The sequence below is a fragment of the Perognathus longimembris genome, chromosome 20 (genome assembly GCF_023159225.1).
Source record: "Perognathus longimembris pacificus isolate PPM17 chromosome 20, ASM2315922v1, whole genome shotgun sequence".
NCBI lineage: Eukaryota > Metazoa > Chordata > Mammalia > Rodentia > Heteromyidae > Perognathus > Perognathus longimembris.
In genome coordinates this window covers 30,685,740-30,697,964 of record NC_063180.1, presented here as the reverse complement: position 1 = coordinate 30,697,964, position 12,225 = coordinate 30,685,740, and the positions used below count along the sequence as shown (strand labels likewise).

At 50.3% G+C, this 12,225-nt stretch overlaps 1 protein-coding gene and 1 pseudogene across 4 annotated transcripts; both read left to right on the top strand.

Annotated features, from left to right (window-relative positions):
• The first annotated feature begins 4,797 nt into the window (after positions 1–4,797).
• Positions 4,798–11,811, top strand: Zscan2 (zinc finger and SCAN domain containing 2). Of its 4 annotated transcripts, none has more exons than XM_048369321.1 (3): positions 4,798–4,896; positions 5,335–5,772; positions 10,152–11,811. In XM_048369321.1, the coding sequence occupies exons 2-3, from the start codon at positions 5,400–5,402 to the stop codon at positions 11,555–11,557; spliced, it is 1,779 nt and encodes a 592-aa protein (XP_048225278.1). In that variant the 5' UTR covers positions 4,798–4,896; positions 5,335–5,399; the 3' UTR covers positions 11,558–11,811. The 4 variants fall into 4 exon arrangements, with proteins under 4 accessions (XP_048225278.1, XP_048225279.1, XP_048225276.1 ...); XM_048369322.1 differs by having other exon boundaries at positions 5,332–5,772; XM_048369319.1 differs by having other exon boundaries at positions 4,798–5,136.
• Positions 5,779–6,846, top strand: LOC125368379 (annotated as a pseudogene).
• Positions 11,812–12,225: the final 414 nt, after the last annotated feature.

Sequence of the window (12,225 nt, the reverse complement as noted above, 5' to 3'; positions counted from 1 at the left end):
TCCCCCCTTCCTATCTGTATAGTTAGCATTTACATGTAACCTGGCTGGGAGGGAAGCACTACAGGGTATGGCAATAACTGTCTTATAACATACCGTTCCCAGCCTCTCCAGTCTCTGGCAGAGCTGCCTCACCCTAGGGACACCTCTGAGCTGCTTTGTGCAGCCCAGAAATACCTCGTACCGGCCCACAAATGTCCTTGAATAGACAGCTCAGAACAGAGCTTAGGAATTGGCTGGAGGTTGTAAATCCTTTCTACTTCCTTCTCTTGGCTCCAAAGGGCTGGAACAGACCTTGGGAATACAGTCCCAAAGAAGCCCTGGCTGGCACAAGATGACTAAGAGAAAAGCTAACTATCCCCAAGGAGCAACACCAAGTCCAAAGCCTGAAAGTTTTCTCTCTGTCACACTCAAAACAAACCATTAAAGCCTGGCACTGTGGTTCAAGCCTATAATACTAGCTACTCAGGAGGCTAAGATCTGAGGACAGCAGTTCAAAGCCAACCTGGGCAGGAAAGTCCCGGAGACTCTTATTTCCAATGAACCACCAGAAAACCGGAAGTGGCACTGTGGCTCAAGTGGTAGAATGGTAGCCTTTAGCTGAAGAGCTCAAGGACAGAGCCCAGGCCCAGAGTCCAAGCTCACGACTACTTACTACTACTACTAATAATAATAATAATAAGAAGAAGAAGAAGAAAGGGCTGGGAATATGGCCTAGTGGCAAGAGTGCTTGCTTTGTATACATGAAGCCCTGGGTTCGATTCCCCAGCACCACATATGTAGAAAACGGCCAGAAATGGCGCTGTGGCTCAAGTGGCAGAGAGCTAGCCTTGAGCAAAGAGAAGCCAGGGACAGTGGCTCAGGCCCTGGGTCCAAGCCCCAGGACTGGAGGAGGAGGAGGAGGAGGAGGAGGAGGAGGAGGAGGAGGAGGAGGAGGAGGAGGAGGAGGAGGAGGACATACTGGCCTGGGGGTAGGGGATGAAAACATTCCACTCCCTGGGCTTTCTTGCTCATGATTGGTGCTCTGCTACTTGAGCCACACCTCCAGTATGACATTTTGCCATTTAATTGGAGATGGAGTCTTACAGACGTTCCTGGTCACACTGGCTTGAACCTCAATCTTCTGGATCTCAACTGCAAAAAAATTATTCAAAGAAAACAAAAATCTTGCTCCAGTCTTCTTATAGCATGGGCATGTCACATGACACTTTCTTGAACTGACTTTCACTCTTCCCTCTTTACAATAAATGTTACCATGATTCCAGTTCCTAGTTTCTCTTCCTAGCTCAGCATTCTTTTTTTTTTTTTTTTTTTTTTTGGCCAGTCCTGGGCCTTGGACTCAGGGCCTGAGCACTGTCCCTGGCTTCTTCCCGCTCAAGGCTAGCACTCTGCCACTTGAGCCACAGCGCCGCTTCTGGCCGTTTTCTGTATATGTGGTGCTGGGGAATCGAACCTAGGGCCTCGTGTATCCGAGGCAGGCACTCTTGCCACTAGGCTATATCCCCAGCCCCCCTAGCTCAGCATTCTTATGAGGGACCATCTAATCTCTTTTTTCTTCTTAGTCCAGTCCCAGTCATATCACTATTTACACACTAGTCATTTAAATGGGATTTTCCAGTCACAGTTAGCAGCTCTGGGTCTATAATATATCTAGTAGAAATAAGACCTCTCCTGTACAAAGCAGCGTGGATTAAGCAGTGACAGGGTATTAGGTAGGAAGTAGTACCTGAGGGCTTCTCTGTCTCAGTGACAGGCCTCTACTCAGGAGTCACTGGTCCAGATCATAAACAGGTCTCCCTAGAAAGCAGGGTCTCCTCATTTCCACCCTCATCACCTCCATCCCCATCTCTCCAAGTGGAGATGAGATACAGGGCTTAGAAGGCTTTAGGCTAGACATTCCTTTCCTTCCTTGAGGCAAGGTCCCTTCTTGCTTGGCATCTAAAATCATGACACACAGTTTCTACCTATCTAGTTAGGTTTCAAGTCCCTGGAATGGAAAGTCTGCTTTCGTATGGGGTATAACTAATAAAAGCTGGAGTCCGACACAGTCTCCCCCTTGACCTGGTTCATAGAGGGTGGGCATGTGATTTAAATTCAGTCAACCAAATTCTCTTTCCCCCACACTTGGCACCCTGAGTGAGGAAGATGAGAAAGTGTATCATAAAGGTGCATGGGGGGGGGGGCGGGAAATGCCTTCTTGCTAAGGCATTGTTGCAGTTCTTCAGAGTAATTTTTTTTTTTGCCAGTCCTGGGGCTTGAACTCAGGGCCTGAGCACTGTCCTTGGCTTCTTTTTGCTTAAGGCTAGCACTCTTCCTTTTGAGCCACAGCGCCCCTTGTTGCAGTTCTTAAAGCCTTGCATTTTGTCTCGTGGTTCCCAACTGTTCTCAAGCCTGACTCTTCAGCTTCTATCTACTCTGAAGTTTTTCTATAATTTTTTAAATTTAAAATTAGGTAGAGTAGGGCTGGGAATGTGGCTTAGAGATAGAGTGCTTGAAGCCCTGGGTTCGATTCCTCTGCACCACATAAACAGAAAAAGCTAAAAGTGACACTGTGGCTCAAGAGGTAGAGTGCTAGTCTTGAGCAAAAAGAAGCCAGGGACAGTGTTCAGGCCCTGAGTCTCAGGTCCCAGGACTGGCCAAAAAAAAAAAAAAAAAAAAAAAAAAAAAGGCAGAGTAGTTATCTGAAGCTTTTAACCAAGAATAGTCCTTGGAAGAACAGAGCCTCTCCTTTCCAGTGGAGAAAGTAATTGCCTGGAAGAGCAACCCTAAACTCGGTTGTGTTTCTAGGACTCTGTGCTAGCACCAGTTCTTCTGGCCAATACTTAATTAGGGATGGTAACATTTGGTAATCAGATTCTTGGACTTCATTCTTCCAGCATTCCCCTACATCCTCCAATCTTTTCCCTTTTGTGTTAGTTTCTAATGTTGGTGAGGATGGGTAAGTGGAGTAATAAGTCTCTATTAATATAAAGTCACTCCTAAGCCATAATCCTCAGTTATTTTGGATCTCCCTTACTAGGTGCACCCATAGCCAGTAGTATGGGGGAAATATACTCAGGCACTGAGTCTTCTCAGGCTGGCCTGGAGGGGGTGCTGTTTCCATGTGGTCGGTTTAGGCAAATAAGATGTTAGCAGAGTGCATCTTTGGGTATGCATCTACTAACAAGGGTAAACATTACTTTTCAAGCATGTATTTTTAAAATTAATTTACTTTATTTGTAATATACTTTATTTGTATTATAAAGGTGATGTACAGAGAGGGTCAGGTATGTTTTTGGTTTGTTTTTTTTGGCCAGTCCTGGGCCTTGAACTCAGGGCCCTGAGCATTGTCCCTGGCTTCTTTTTTGCTCAAGGCTAGCACTCTGCCACTTGAGCCACAGTGCCACTTCTGGCCATTTTCTATATATGTGGTGCTGAGGAATCAAACCCAGGGCTTTATGTATACGAGGCAAGCACTCTTGCCACTAGGCCACATTCCCAGTCCCTGTATTTATTGTATATTAATTAAGGAGGTTAAATGGTAAACATAAAATGAATTTCAAATGATCTTTGGAGTTTTGCAGAGGAATTTCTAACCCTCAAATTCAGAATTTATAAAATGACAGTAGTAACAAAACTGGAATATCTGCCTTTAATAAACTAGAAGGCAAACAACAAACCAAGAAACAGTAACTTCTGTGACAAAAGCAGTTACAACTCTTTCCTTTTCTTTCTGTTTACATTTCTTAGTGTACAAATAACTCTTACAAACAATTCATACTGGGCTCAGGTTCCTATTTGATGCTGAGACCAGGTGTTAGCTGGGTCAGAAAAGTCCTGGAGATTCCAGATGTAATTAACGGGTAAAAAGCTGGGTTGTAGGTGTGGCTCAAGGAGTAGAGTGCAAGTCAAGCAAGAGAGCTGAGTGAGCTGGAAGTCCTGAGTTCAATCTCTGGTATTACACACACACACACAACCACACACACATGCATATACACACATATATACATATATACACATACATACATATATATGTATATGAATATGCACGATCCATTCACAGAAAACGAAAAGGAGTGGCTAATAAACATTTTCTCGGACTTATAAAAAAGTAAAGGCCATCATTGATGGTCAGGCCAGTAATTGCTTGCACACATACACACACACACTCACGCATGCATGCTCTACACACACCTCCGGGCAGTACTCGGTCCATTTCCTACCTGGACCCCGAGCCGGCAGAGACCCGGAGGCTCCCTGGGGGACGCACGTTCCCGGGAGGCGACAGGGCGGGGCTTCCCGGCGTGCGAACTCCGCGTGGGAAAACAGAGGGGCGCGGGGAGGCGGGGTTCTTCCCCGACGACGCCGGCTCTCCCTGCGCGGGCTCCGTTCCCACTCAGCCGGCTCGAAGGAGCCGCGGCGTCCACCCTCGATGCCCTCCCGGGTCTGAGCTGGAAAGGACTTCCAAATTTGCCTCTCCACGTTTTTCGTTTGTGAGGACAGAGGCACGGGCGTCCTGGGGCCGCGAACGACCCGCCTCAGGCTACGGCCAAGGCCCGAACTGGGGACCCGACGGCGGGTCCTAGGGTTTTCCTGACGGCGGGGGGAGGGGGGAATGAAGTGGGGGGGGGCGGGGAAAAAAAAAAAACCAGTGTCTCTGTGCAGACTACACCTCCCACAATGCCTCGGGCCCGGCCTCGCTCCCTCCTCCGGGCCGGACGCCGTCTGCGCCAATAGCGGAGCAGAGTTCCCAAGGGCTGTCCAGGCAGCCAATGAGCGCAGCGGTGGGCGGGACTCTCCCGTCCATTGTTCTCAGTGCCCCACGGGCTTCAGCTGAGACGAATCCTGAGGGGCCGGGCCGAGCCCGGGCCGGTTTGGAGCTCGGAGTGGCGGCTGGAGCTGGACGTGGTCTTGGGAGAGGTGAGGCGGAGAGGCCGGCCCGGAGGCCCCTGGGCCGCGGCAGGCAGTCCGAGACGAGCCGAATAACGGGCCTGAAGCCCGCTGGAGCGTCGGGGGCGCTGTCGGGGCTCCGCGGGCCTGGGCGCTCGGGATTCTGCGCGCGTGCCATGAACCCGCGAACCTTCTTGCCGCGCATGCAGCCCAAAGCGTAGGCTACGGGCAGGTGTGGAACGTTCCGGACATCCCGCACAGCTCCTGGGGGTGGGCTACGGGGAGGGGAAACTGAGGTGCGAGGGGCGTGTCCCGGCCGTCCGGGACGGCGTTTAGCAGTCGAGGCAGTTTTCCCAGACATCTCCAGGACGTGGGCTCCACGTCGGGGCTCAGGCCGGCTCCCTCCCTTGCGCTGTCCTCTGCTTGCGGCCGTCTAACCGCAGGCTCGTGCCTTGTTCTCCACAGGACGTGCTGAGCCCGGAGGTGGTGGCGCTGGAGAGGCCGAGCGAGCTCCCCGGGAAGGCGCGCGAGGGATGGCCGCGGAGCTGCCAGCGCCCCTCGGCCCTCTGGTCCAGCTGCGTCCAGAAGACGCGCAGACGGAAGTCACCACTCTGATCTTGGAGGATGAGTGCTGGGTGCAGGAGGCTGTCCTGCAGGAGGATGGCCCGGAGCCCGAGGCCCGGTGCCCGGGTGCCAGCCAGGACCGCCACCAGGAGGACAGAGTGGCTGGTGGGCCGCAGGGGGCCCTCGGCCGCCTTCGAGAACTCTGTCGGCGCTGGCTAAGGCCCGAAGTGCACACCCAGGAGCAGATGCTGACGGCGCTGCCACGCGAGATTCAGGCCTGGCTGAGGGAGCACCGGCCCGAAGGCGGCGAGGAAGTAGAGGCCCAAGGTCTGCGGGACAGTGGTGAGCCACAGCTCTTCCCAGGTGGAAGGGTGGAGGTTCCGCGGGATGATCCCCACGGCATCCAGCCTGCCTCAAGCCCCACACCCACAGTGTGCACCGTGCGTGCGCCAGAACTTCAGTTTAGGAGGTTGAGAACTTTTCTACCCGGGCTGGCCTCGGTGCCAGCCCCTGGCTCATCTTGAGGTGACTGTCTTAAGATTATGCGGCTAGCACGAGGCAGAGCCAAGATTTGATTTTATGTATATTTTGAGGCATTTTGTTATAGATGTAGCACTGAATTTTATCATAGGTACAGAGTTGTACCATAGGTGTAAGTACTGAGTTCTACCGTAGGGGTGGTACTGAGTTCTATGTGTGTGAGGAGGAAAATACCTGGGAGGATTAGGACAGCCACTATCTCAGTACTATCTAGTGGGGAGCACTAAGACTGGGAGGGTAAGAGAAGAAAGAAGGTAGGTTGAGGCAGAGATGTGACAGCTGGACTGAGAGATGAGTCAAGCTGCCCTTGGGAGAAGTAACTGATAGCAAGGACTGACTGTAACCCAGCGGTAGCTTTGCCCTGGGCACCTTCCATGCCCAACTCACTAAGTCTTGTGAGGTGGGATTGTCCCTTGGAAGCTCAGCAAGGTCACACAGCTGTGAAGTAATGGAGCCAGGATTTGAACTTAGGGCTCTTTGCTTCCACATGTATAAAACTTAGATCTGAAGTTTTATTTGAAGTATCTGATTTTCTTTGACCTTAAAAAGTAACTTGGGGCAGATGGCAGGAGTGCACGCCGCAAAGGGCTACGGGCAGATGTGACCATGGAAAAGTTAGCGCAGTGGCATTGGGGACTGGCACTTCGAGGCTCCACTTGGGTGGCCCTAACCATGGGTGCTCTGGCTGTCCTTGCTGTGCCAGGAAATCTTGTGGCTGCTGCCCACCTAATTGCTAGTGTCCGCCCGATGCTATGCACTGGGTACCATGGGCTGCCGCGTGGCCATTTTTCCTGACTGTGAAGATGCTGCCGGAGAGCTGCAGAGCCAGATCCAGGAGCCCAAGCTGACCTAGCCCGCAAGGGGCTGTGCTTTTGACTCCCCAAGCCTCATTAAAGCCCCTCCCATTCCCCATTAAAGAAAAGGTTTATTTTCTTAAAAAAAAAATAACTTGGGAGCCAGATGCTGCTGGTGGCTCATGCCTGTAATCATAACTGCTCAGGAGGCTGAGATTTGAGGATTCCGGTTTGAAGCCAGCCTGGGCAGGAACCACCAGGAAACCAGAAGTAGAGCTCTAGTTCCAAATGGTATAGCATTAGCCTTGAGTGAAAAAGCTCAGGGACAGCACCCAGGTCCTGATTTCAAACCCCATGACTGCCAAAGGGAAAATAAAGCAACTTGAGGGGGTTAGATATGGAACATGTCAGTGAGCCACATGCCCAGCCCAATAACTTTTAATTTTATTCTTTGTACCAAAGAAGAAAAACACCTTTCCTATCCTGTTTCAAACTTTTATTTGCTTCCTGATAGATACAACAAGTTTCCATGCACTTTAGGATCCTTTGTCCACTCCACAGGGCTGAGAAGCCCGTGGAACTGTTAATTAGTGGGAGAATTCACAGTTTAGTCTTAGCAGGTGTCTGGGTTATTGATGACAGCCTTCACCACCTACCTTGCAACAGGGGCTTTGTGTCTTTCTCCTTTCACTGGACATCAAGATGGGGACCTTCTAAACATCTCTCCTGGATGGGTTTGTTAATCCCAGCTCCAGCCTTTGATATTGCCTTCATCAGTCTTTAACAAATGCCTTGTAAATGCCTCACTTTACTTCATTCCTTCTCAAATGTTGACTCACAAAGACCTCTGACCTGAAGACCTCTGACCTGAAGATCTCCGGCCTGAGCCTGTGTGTCCACCTCAGAATCTTTGGACATATTTATCCAACAGGACATTTCAAGGGCTGGTTAGGCCGTGGTTTAATGATTGACAAGGACCTCCAGGTTGCTCACGTTTTGTGTGCTTTAAGTGACTTACACTTATGATATGGCAAAGCTGATCTCTATTTGTGAATTTTCCCCAAATCTCTAATTCAGGCTCTTGGGATTTCTCACCTGAAATTTTGCTGCCTCCTTCAAGTTAAACCTGTCTGCATCATCTTCCCCACTCCTCCCCAGAGGGATTTGAACAGCTTAAAAGTCTTCATGTTTTTCCCAGTGTCTTCCAGTCAAGTGTGACCTCTTGTTCTGCTGGGAGCCTGGCTCTGAGCCTGCCAGACCTCCCTTATCCTCTGGCTGCAGCCTTCCTCCATTCACACAGCTCCCACTGTTGATTAAATATTGCTTGTGCTTTCTAGTGGTCACTTTTGCTCCTGTGTAATGGCCTTATCCTGTGTCTGTGAGATGAAAGCCTCATTGATCTTTCAGTGCCCACTCTTTCAGGACTCTCTTTGTAAAGCTATCCCTTACTGCTCCTCTCTGTCCCCAGTTGCATCCTTGATCATCTTAGCTAAAAATTAGGTCCCACAGGACCATTGAATTCTCCCTCTCTTTTTTTTTTTTTTTTGCAAAAGCATTCAACTTTTTAATGATTATGAAACAATGATGGCACCTACTAGGTTAAAACGGGCTTGCTCTGTTACACACAAGGGTCATCAATAGTGAGATTATTGTGCATGTGCTGTCTGGAATTTCAATTTAAAAACAAATTTAAGGGAACTTGGTTACTGCTGACCTCTTAGGGAACATAGTGGGGGAAACCATCTGCAGGTGCCTCAAATTGCTACATGTTGGTTTACAAAAACAAGCATCCCAGGTGGTGTTGAGCTTGCTCTTGAGAGGATGTCCCCATTTTAGGATATTTGGATACACTCCTCCTGCTGGATAGTTCTCTTTGAGGGAAGAATGTTGGTTTTTTCCCCTCAGTATTAGTTTTCTTAAACTTTGATCCTCAAACTTCTCCACTTCAGACATTGTCTGGTTTATCACTCATCTTGAATAAAAGGCTGGAGGCCTGGTGACTCCAGCAAAGATGTCAGCAGAGGAGGACTGCTAGCTGGCTCCGGGATGATTGAGTCCATCTCTTTTGACTTTTTTTTAAAGACAGTCTTCCTATGTAGCCCAGGCTGGCCTGGAACTTATGATTCTCCTGCCTCAATCTTGTTTTTTATTTACACAAATACTTGTCTTATTTCAGGAACCTATAAAGAAGACCAGGAACCTGTTCTCTCTCCTTCTCCACACCCCCCATGCCTCACACATAGTAGGAACTCAGTAAATATTGATGGGATGGACAAAGGAGCCCAGCCTGCAGGCTGACATGCTCATCTGCTCTGTCCATGGAGGAGATAGACAGTTACCTCATTTCGGGAGACTGGCACCTGCCTTCGCTTGAGAAAGACAACCTAAGCTCTGGTTTTTAAACAAAATGGGGCTACCAGCCATGGGTAGCTAACAGCTATAATCCTAGTTACTTAAGAAATAGAGATCTGGAGGATTATGATTCAAGGCAGAAAAGTCTCTGAGACTTCATCTGCAAGATAATCAGCAAAAAGCTGGGATGGAGGCAGTCAGGTGCCTCTCAAGTGGCAGAGTGCCAGGCAAGCAAGTGGGCAACCCTGAGGTCAAACTCTTAATTCCTGAAAAACAAAACGGTGTTATATGGGTGTGCTGTCATCCCAGTACTGAGGAGGCTGAGGCAGGGGGATGATCTCGGGAGGGCCCAGAGGGCCATTATATTTCCCTGTGGATTACCAAAGCTTTTATGTTAGCATAAGCAGTGTTAAATAGGACCTTTATTTACTTATTTCAGCACTGGCTAAAACCTATCATTTCAGGAGTATTCTTTACATATACTCTACCACTGAAGCTATGCCCCAGGCACTAAATATGCTCTAAAAGTAACCAATGGCAGGATACAATGCACATTAAAGCTAACAGTCATTGAATTGAGCATCTATCCTCCAATGTTTCTTAGTCCTCATCATGGAAATAATGGAAATGTCACCAGAACATTATTTTACTAGTTGTCTAGTCTGCTTTGTCAGGTCTTATGTTGGGTATTACAAATACTAAAGCTGTTACTGTTATCAATAAAATTAACTTCAAAAAAGTATTAGAGATACTTTTATAGAAATGCAGCACAATTATAGTTTAAAATAATGGCAGAAAAACAACTTGAAATTTGGTCTAGTATTCTTGCTCTGATCTTTTGGCCCTGAGCTTCCAAGTAGGCCAGGAAAAAAAAAAGGGAACTACTACCATGGGCAACAGTGAATATATGTCCCTCTTTTTTTTTGAGGCTTTCAGCTTCAAAACCTTCACTATTGCTTGGATTTTTTAAATGTTCCCCTTTTCTCCACATAACAGGGCATTGAGTAGACATTGTGTTTTTTTTCACTGTTTCAGATTTTGAGATACAGAGTGAAAATGGGGAGAACTCTAATGAAGACATGTTTGAGGGTGTGGAATCCCTTGAGATGCCTGGCAGGGAGGGTGACTTTGAGAGAGATCTTGGTTCTGGGGGGCTCCTGAGAAGCCCACCAGGCGGGGACCCTGGAGAGGTGGCATCAGAGGACAGAGAAGTCGGCCAGCTCATAGGCCTGCAGGGCACCTACCTGGGCGAGAAGCCCTACGAGTGCCCCCAGTGCGGGAAGACCTTCAGCCGGAAGTCCCACCTCCTCACCCACGAGCGGACCCACACCGGGGAGAAGCACTACAGGTGCGACCAGTGTGGGAAGAGCTTTAGCGACGGCTCCAACTTCAGCCGGCACCAGACCACGCACACCGGGGAGAAGCCGTACAAGTGCCGAGACTGCGGCAAGAGCTTCAGCCGCAGCGCGAACCTCATCACCCACCAGCGCACCCACACGGGCGAGAAGCCCTTCCAGTGCGCCGAGTGCGGCAAGAGCTTCAGCCGCAGCCCCAACCTCATCGCCCACCAGCGCACCCACACCGGCGAGAAGCCCTACGCGTGCCCTGAGTGTGGGAAGAGCTTCGGCAACCGCTCCAGCCTCAACACGCACCAGGGCATCCACACTGGGGAGAAGCCCTACGCGTGCAAGGAATGCGGGGAGACCTTCAGCTACAACTCTAACCTCATCCGACACCAGCGCGTCCACACCGGGGAGAAGCCCTACCGCTGCACTGACTGCGGCCAGAGGTTCAGCCAGAGCTCGGCGCTCATCACACACAGGAGAACCCACACGGGCGAGAGGCCCTACCAGTGCGCCGAGTGCGGCAAGAGTTTCAGCCGTAGCTCCAACCTGGCCACGCACCGCAGGACGCACCTAGTGGAGAAGCCCTACAAGTGCGGGGTGTGCGCCAAGAGCTTCAGCCAGAGCTCCAGCCTGCTGGCGCACCAGGGTGCACACACCGGCGAGAAGCCCTATGCGTGCCTGGCGTGCGGCGAGAGCTTCGGCTGGAGCTCCAACCTCACCAAGCACCAGCGCACCCACACTGGTGAGCGGCCCTACAAGTGCGCCGAGTGCGGCAAGGGTTTCGGCCAGCGCTCGCAGCTGCTGGTCCACCAGAGGACCCACACCGGCGAGAAGCCCTACCAGTGCCTCATGTGCGGCAAGAGCTTCAGCCGCGGCTCCATCCTGGTCATGCACCAGCGGGCACATCTGGGGGACAAGCCTTACCGCTGTCCCGAGTGCGGCAAGGGCTTCAGCTGGAACTCGGTCCTCATCATCCACCAGCGGATCCACACTGGTGAGAAGCCCTACAAGTGCCCAGATTGTGGCAAAGGCTTCAGCAATAGCTCCAACTTCATCACACACCAGAGAACTCACACGAGGGAGAAACTGCGCTGAGCAGGGGGTGGCTCCCAACAGTTATTTCTTCCCAGATAGTCAGCATTGCCACTGGGACACTGTCATCTGTGTAGCATCCAACCCCAGACAGTTCAAGAACAGAGCGTAGCAGCTGGATGGTCTGGAGGTTGGTCATTTTCTGGTTACGGTTTATGGTTGGATTGGCCTTCCCGCTGCTTGTTTCTCCATGCCTCAGCGTCCTCTTTGGCAAAATGGGGGGAAATGCTTTCCCAAGGGTAACAGAAGAAGTAATAGATGTCTGTTTGTGTGGTTCTGGTGGTTTTGCTGCCACTTTGTGAGGCAAAGGTGTCTTTACCCCAAGCTGCCAGCACCCCAGAGTCACTGCCCATGACAGAGCCTATCTTACCTTACTTTAGTGTCCTGGGAATAGTTTCAGGTCAGACCCGGTGGGCCTTCTCCAGTCTGTCATCCACAGTAAGGCAAAGCTCTTGGCCATTTGCACAAGGAGTCAGGACCACAGAGCATGTGGGGAACCAGTTTCACTTCCATCAGTGAGTCAAGGTCCACCAGAAAAAAGTGTAAACTGAGATTTATGTGCTTCATTTGTCTCTTGTCGTTTGGGGCACTCACCTCCAGGAGCACACTTGTAATTGTGGTACTTTGTGTTGGGAGTGTGGGGTCTGCACCCCAAGTGCCTAAATGTGGTG

Excerpts from the sequence above, each read along its gene's own strand:
- Zscan2 (XM_048369321.1), top strand. The coding sequence starts at position 5,400 with ATGGCCGCGGAGCTGCCAGCGCCCCTCGGCCCTCTGGTCCAGCTGCGT. Across the intron at positions 5,773-10,151 it reads CCAAGGTCTGCGGGACAGTG|ATTTTGAGATACAGAGTGAA; the intron begins GTGAGCCACAGC and ends TCACTGTTTCAG.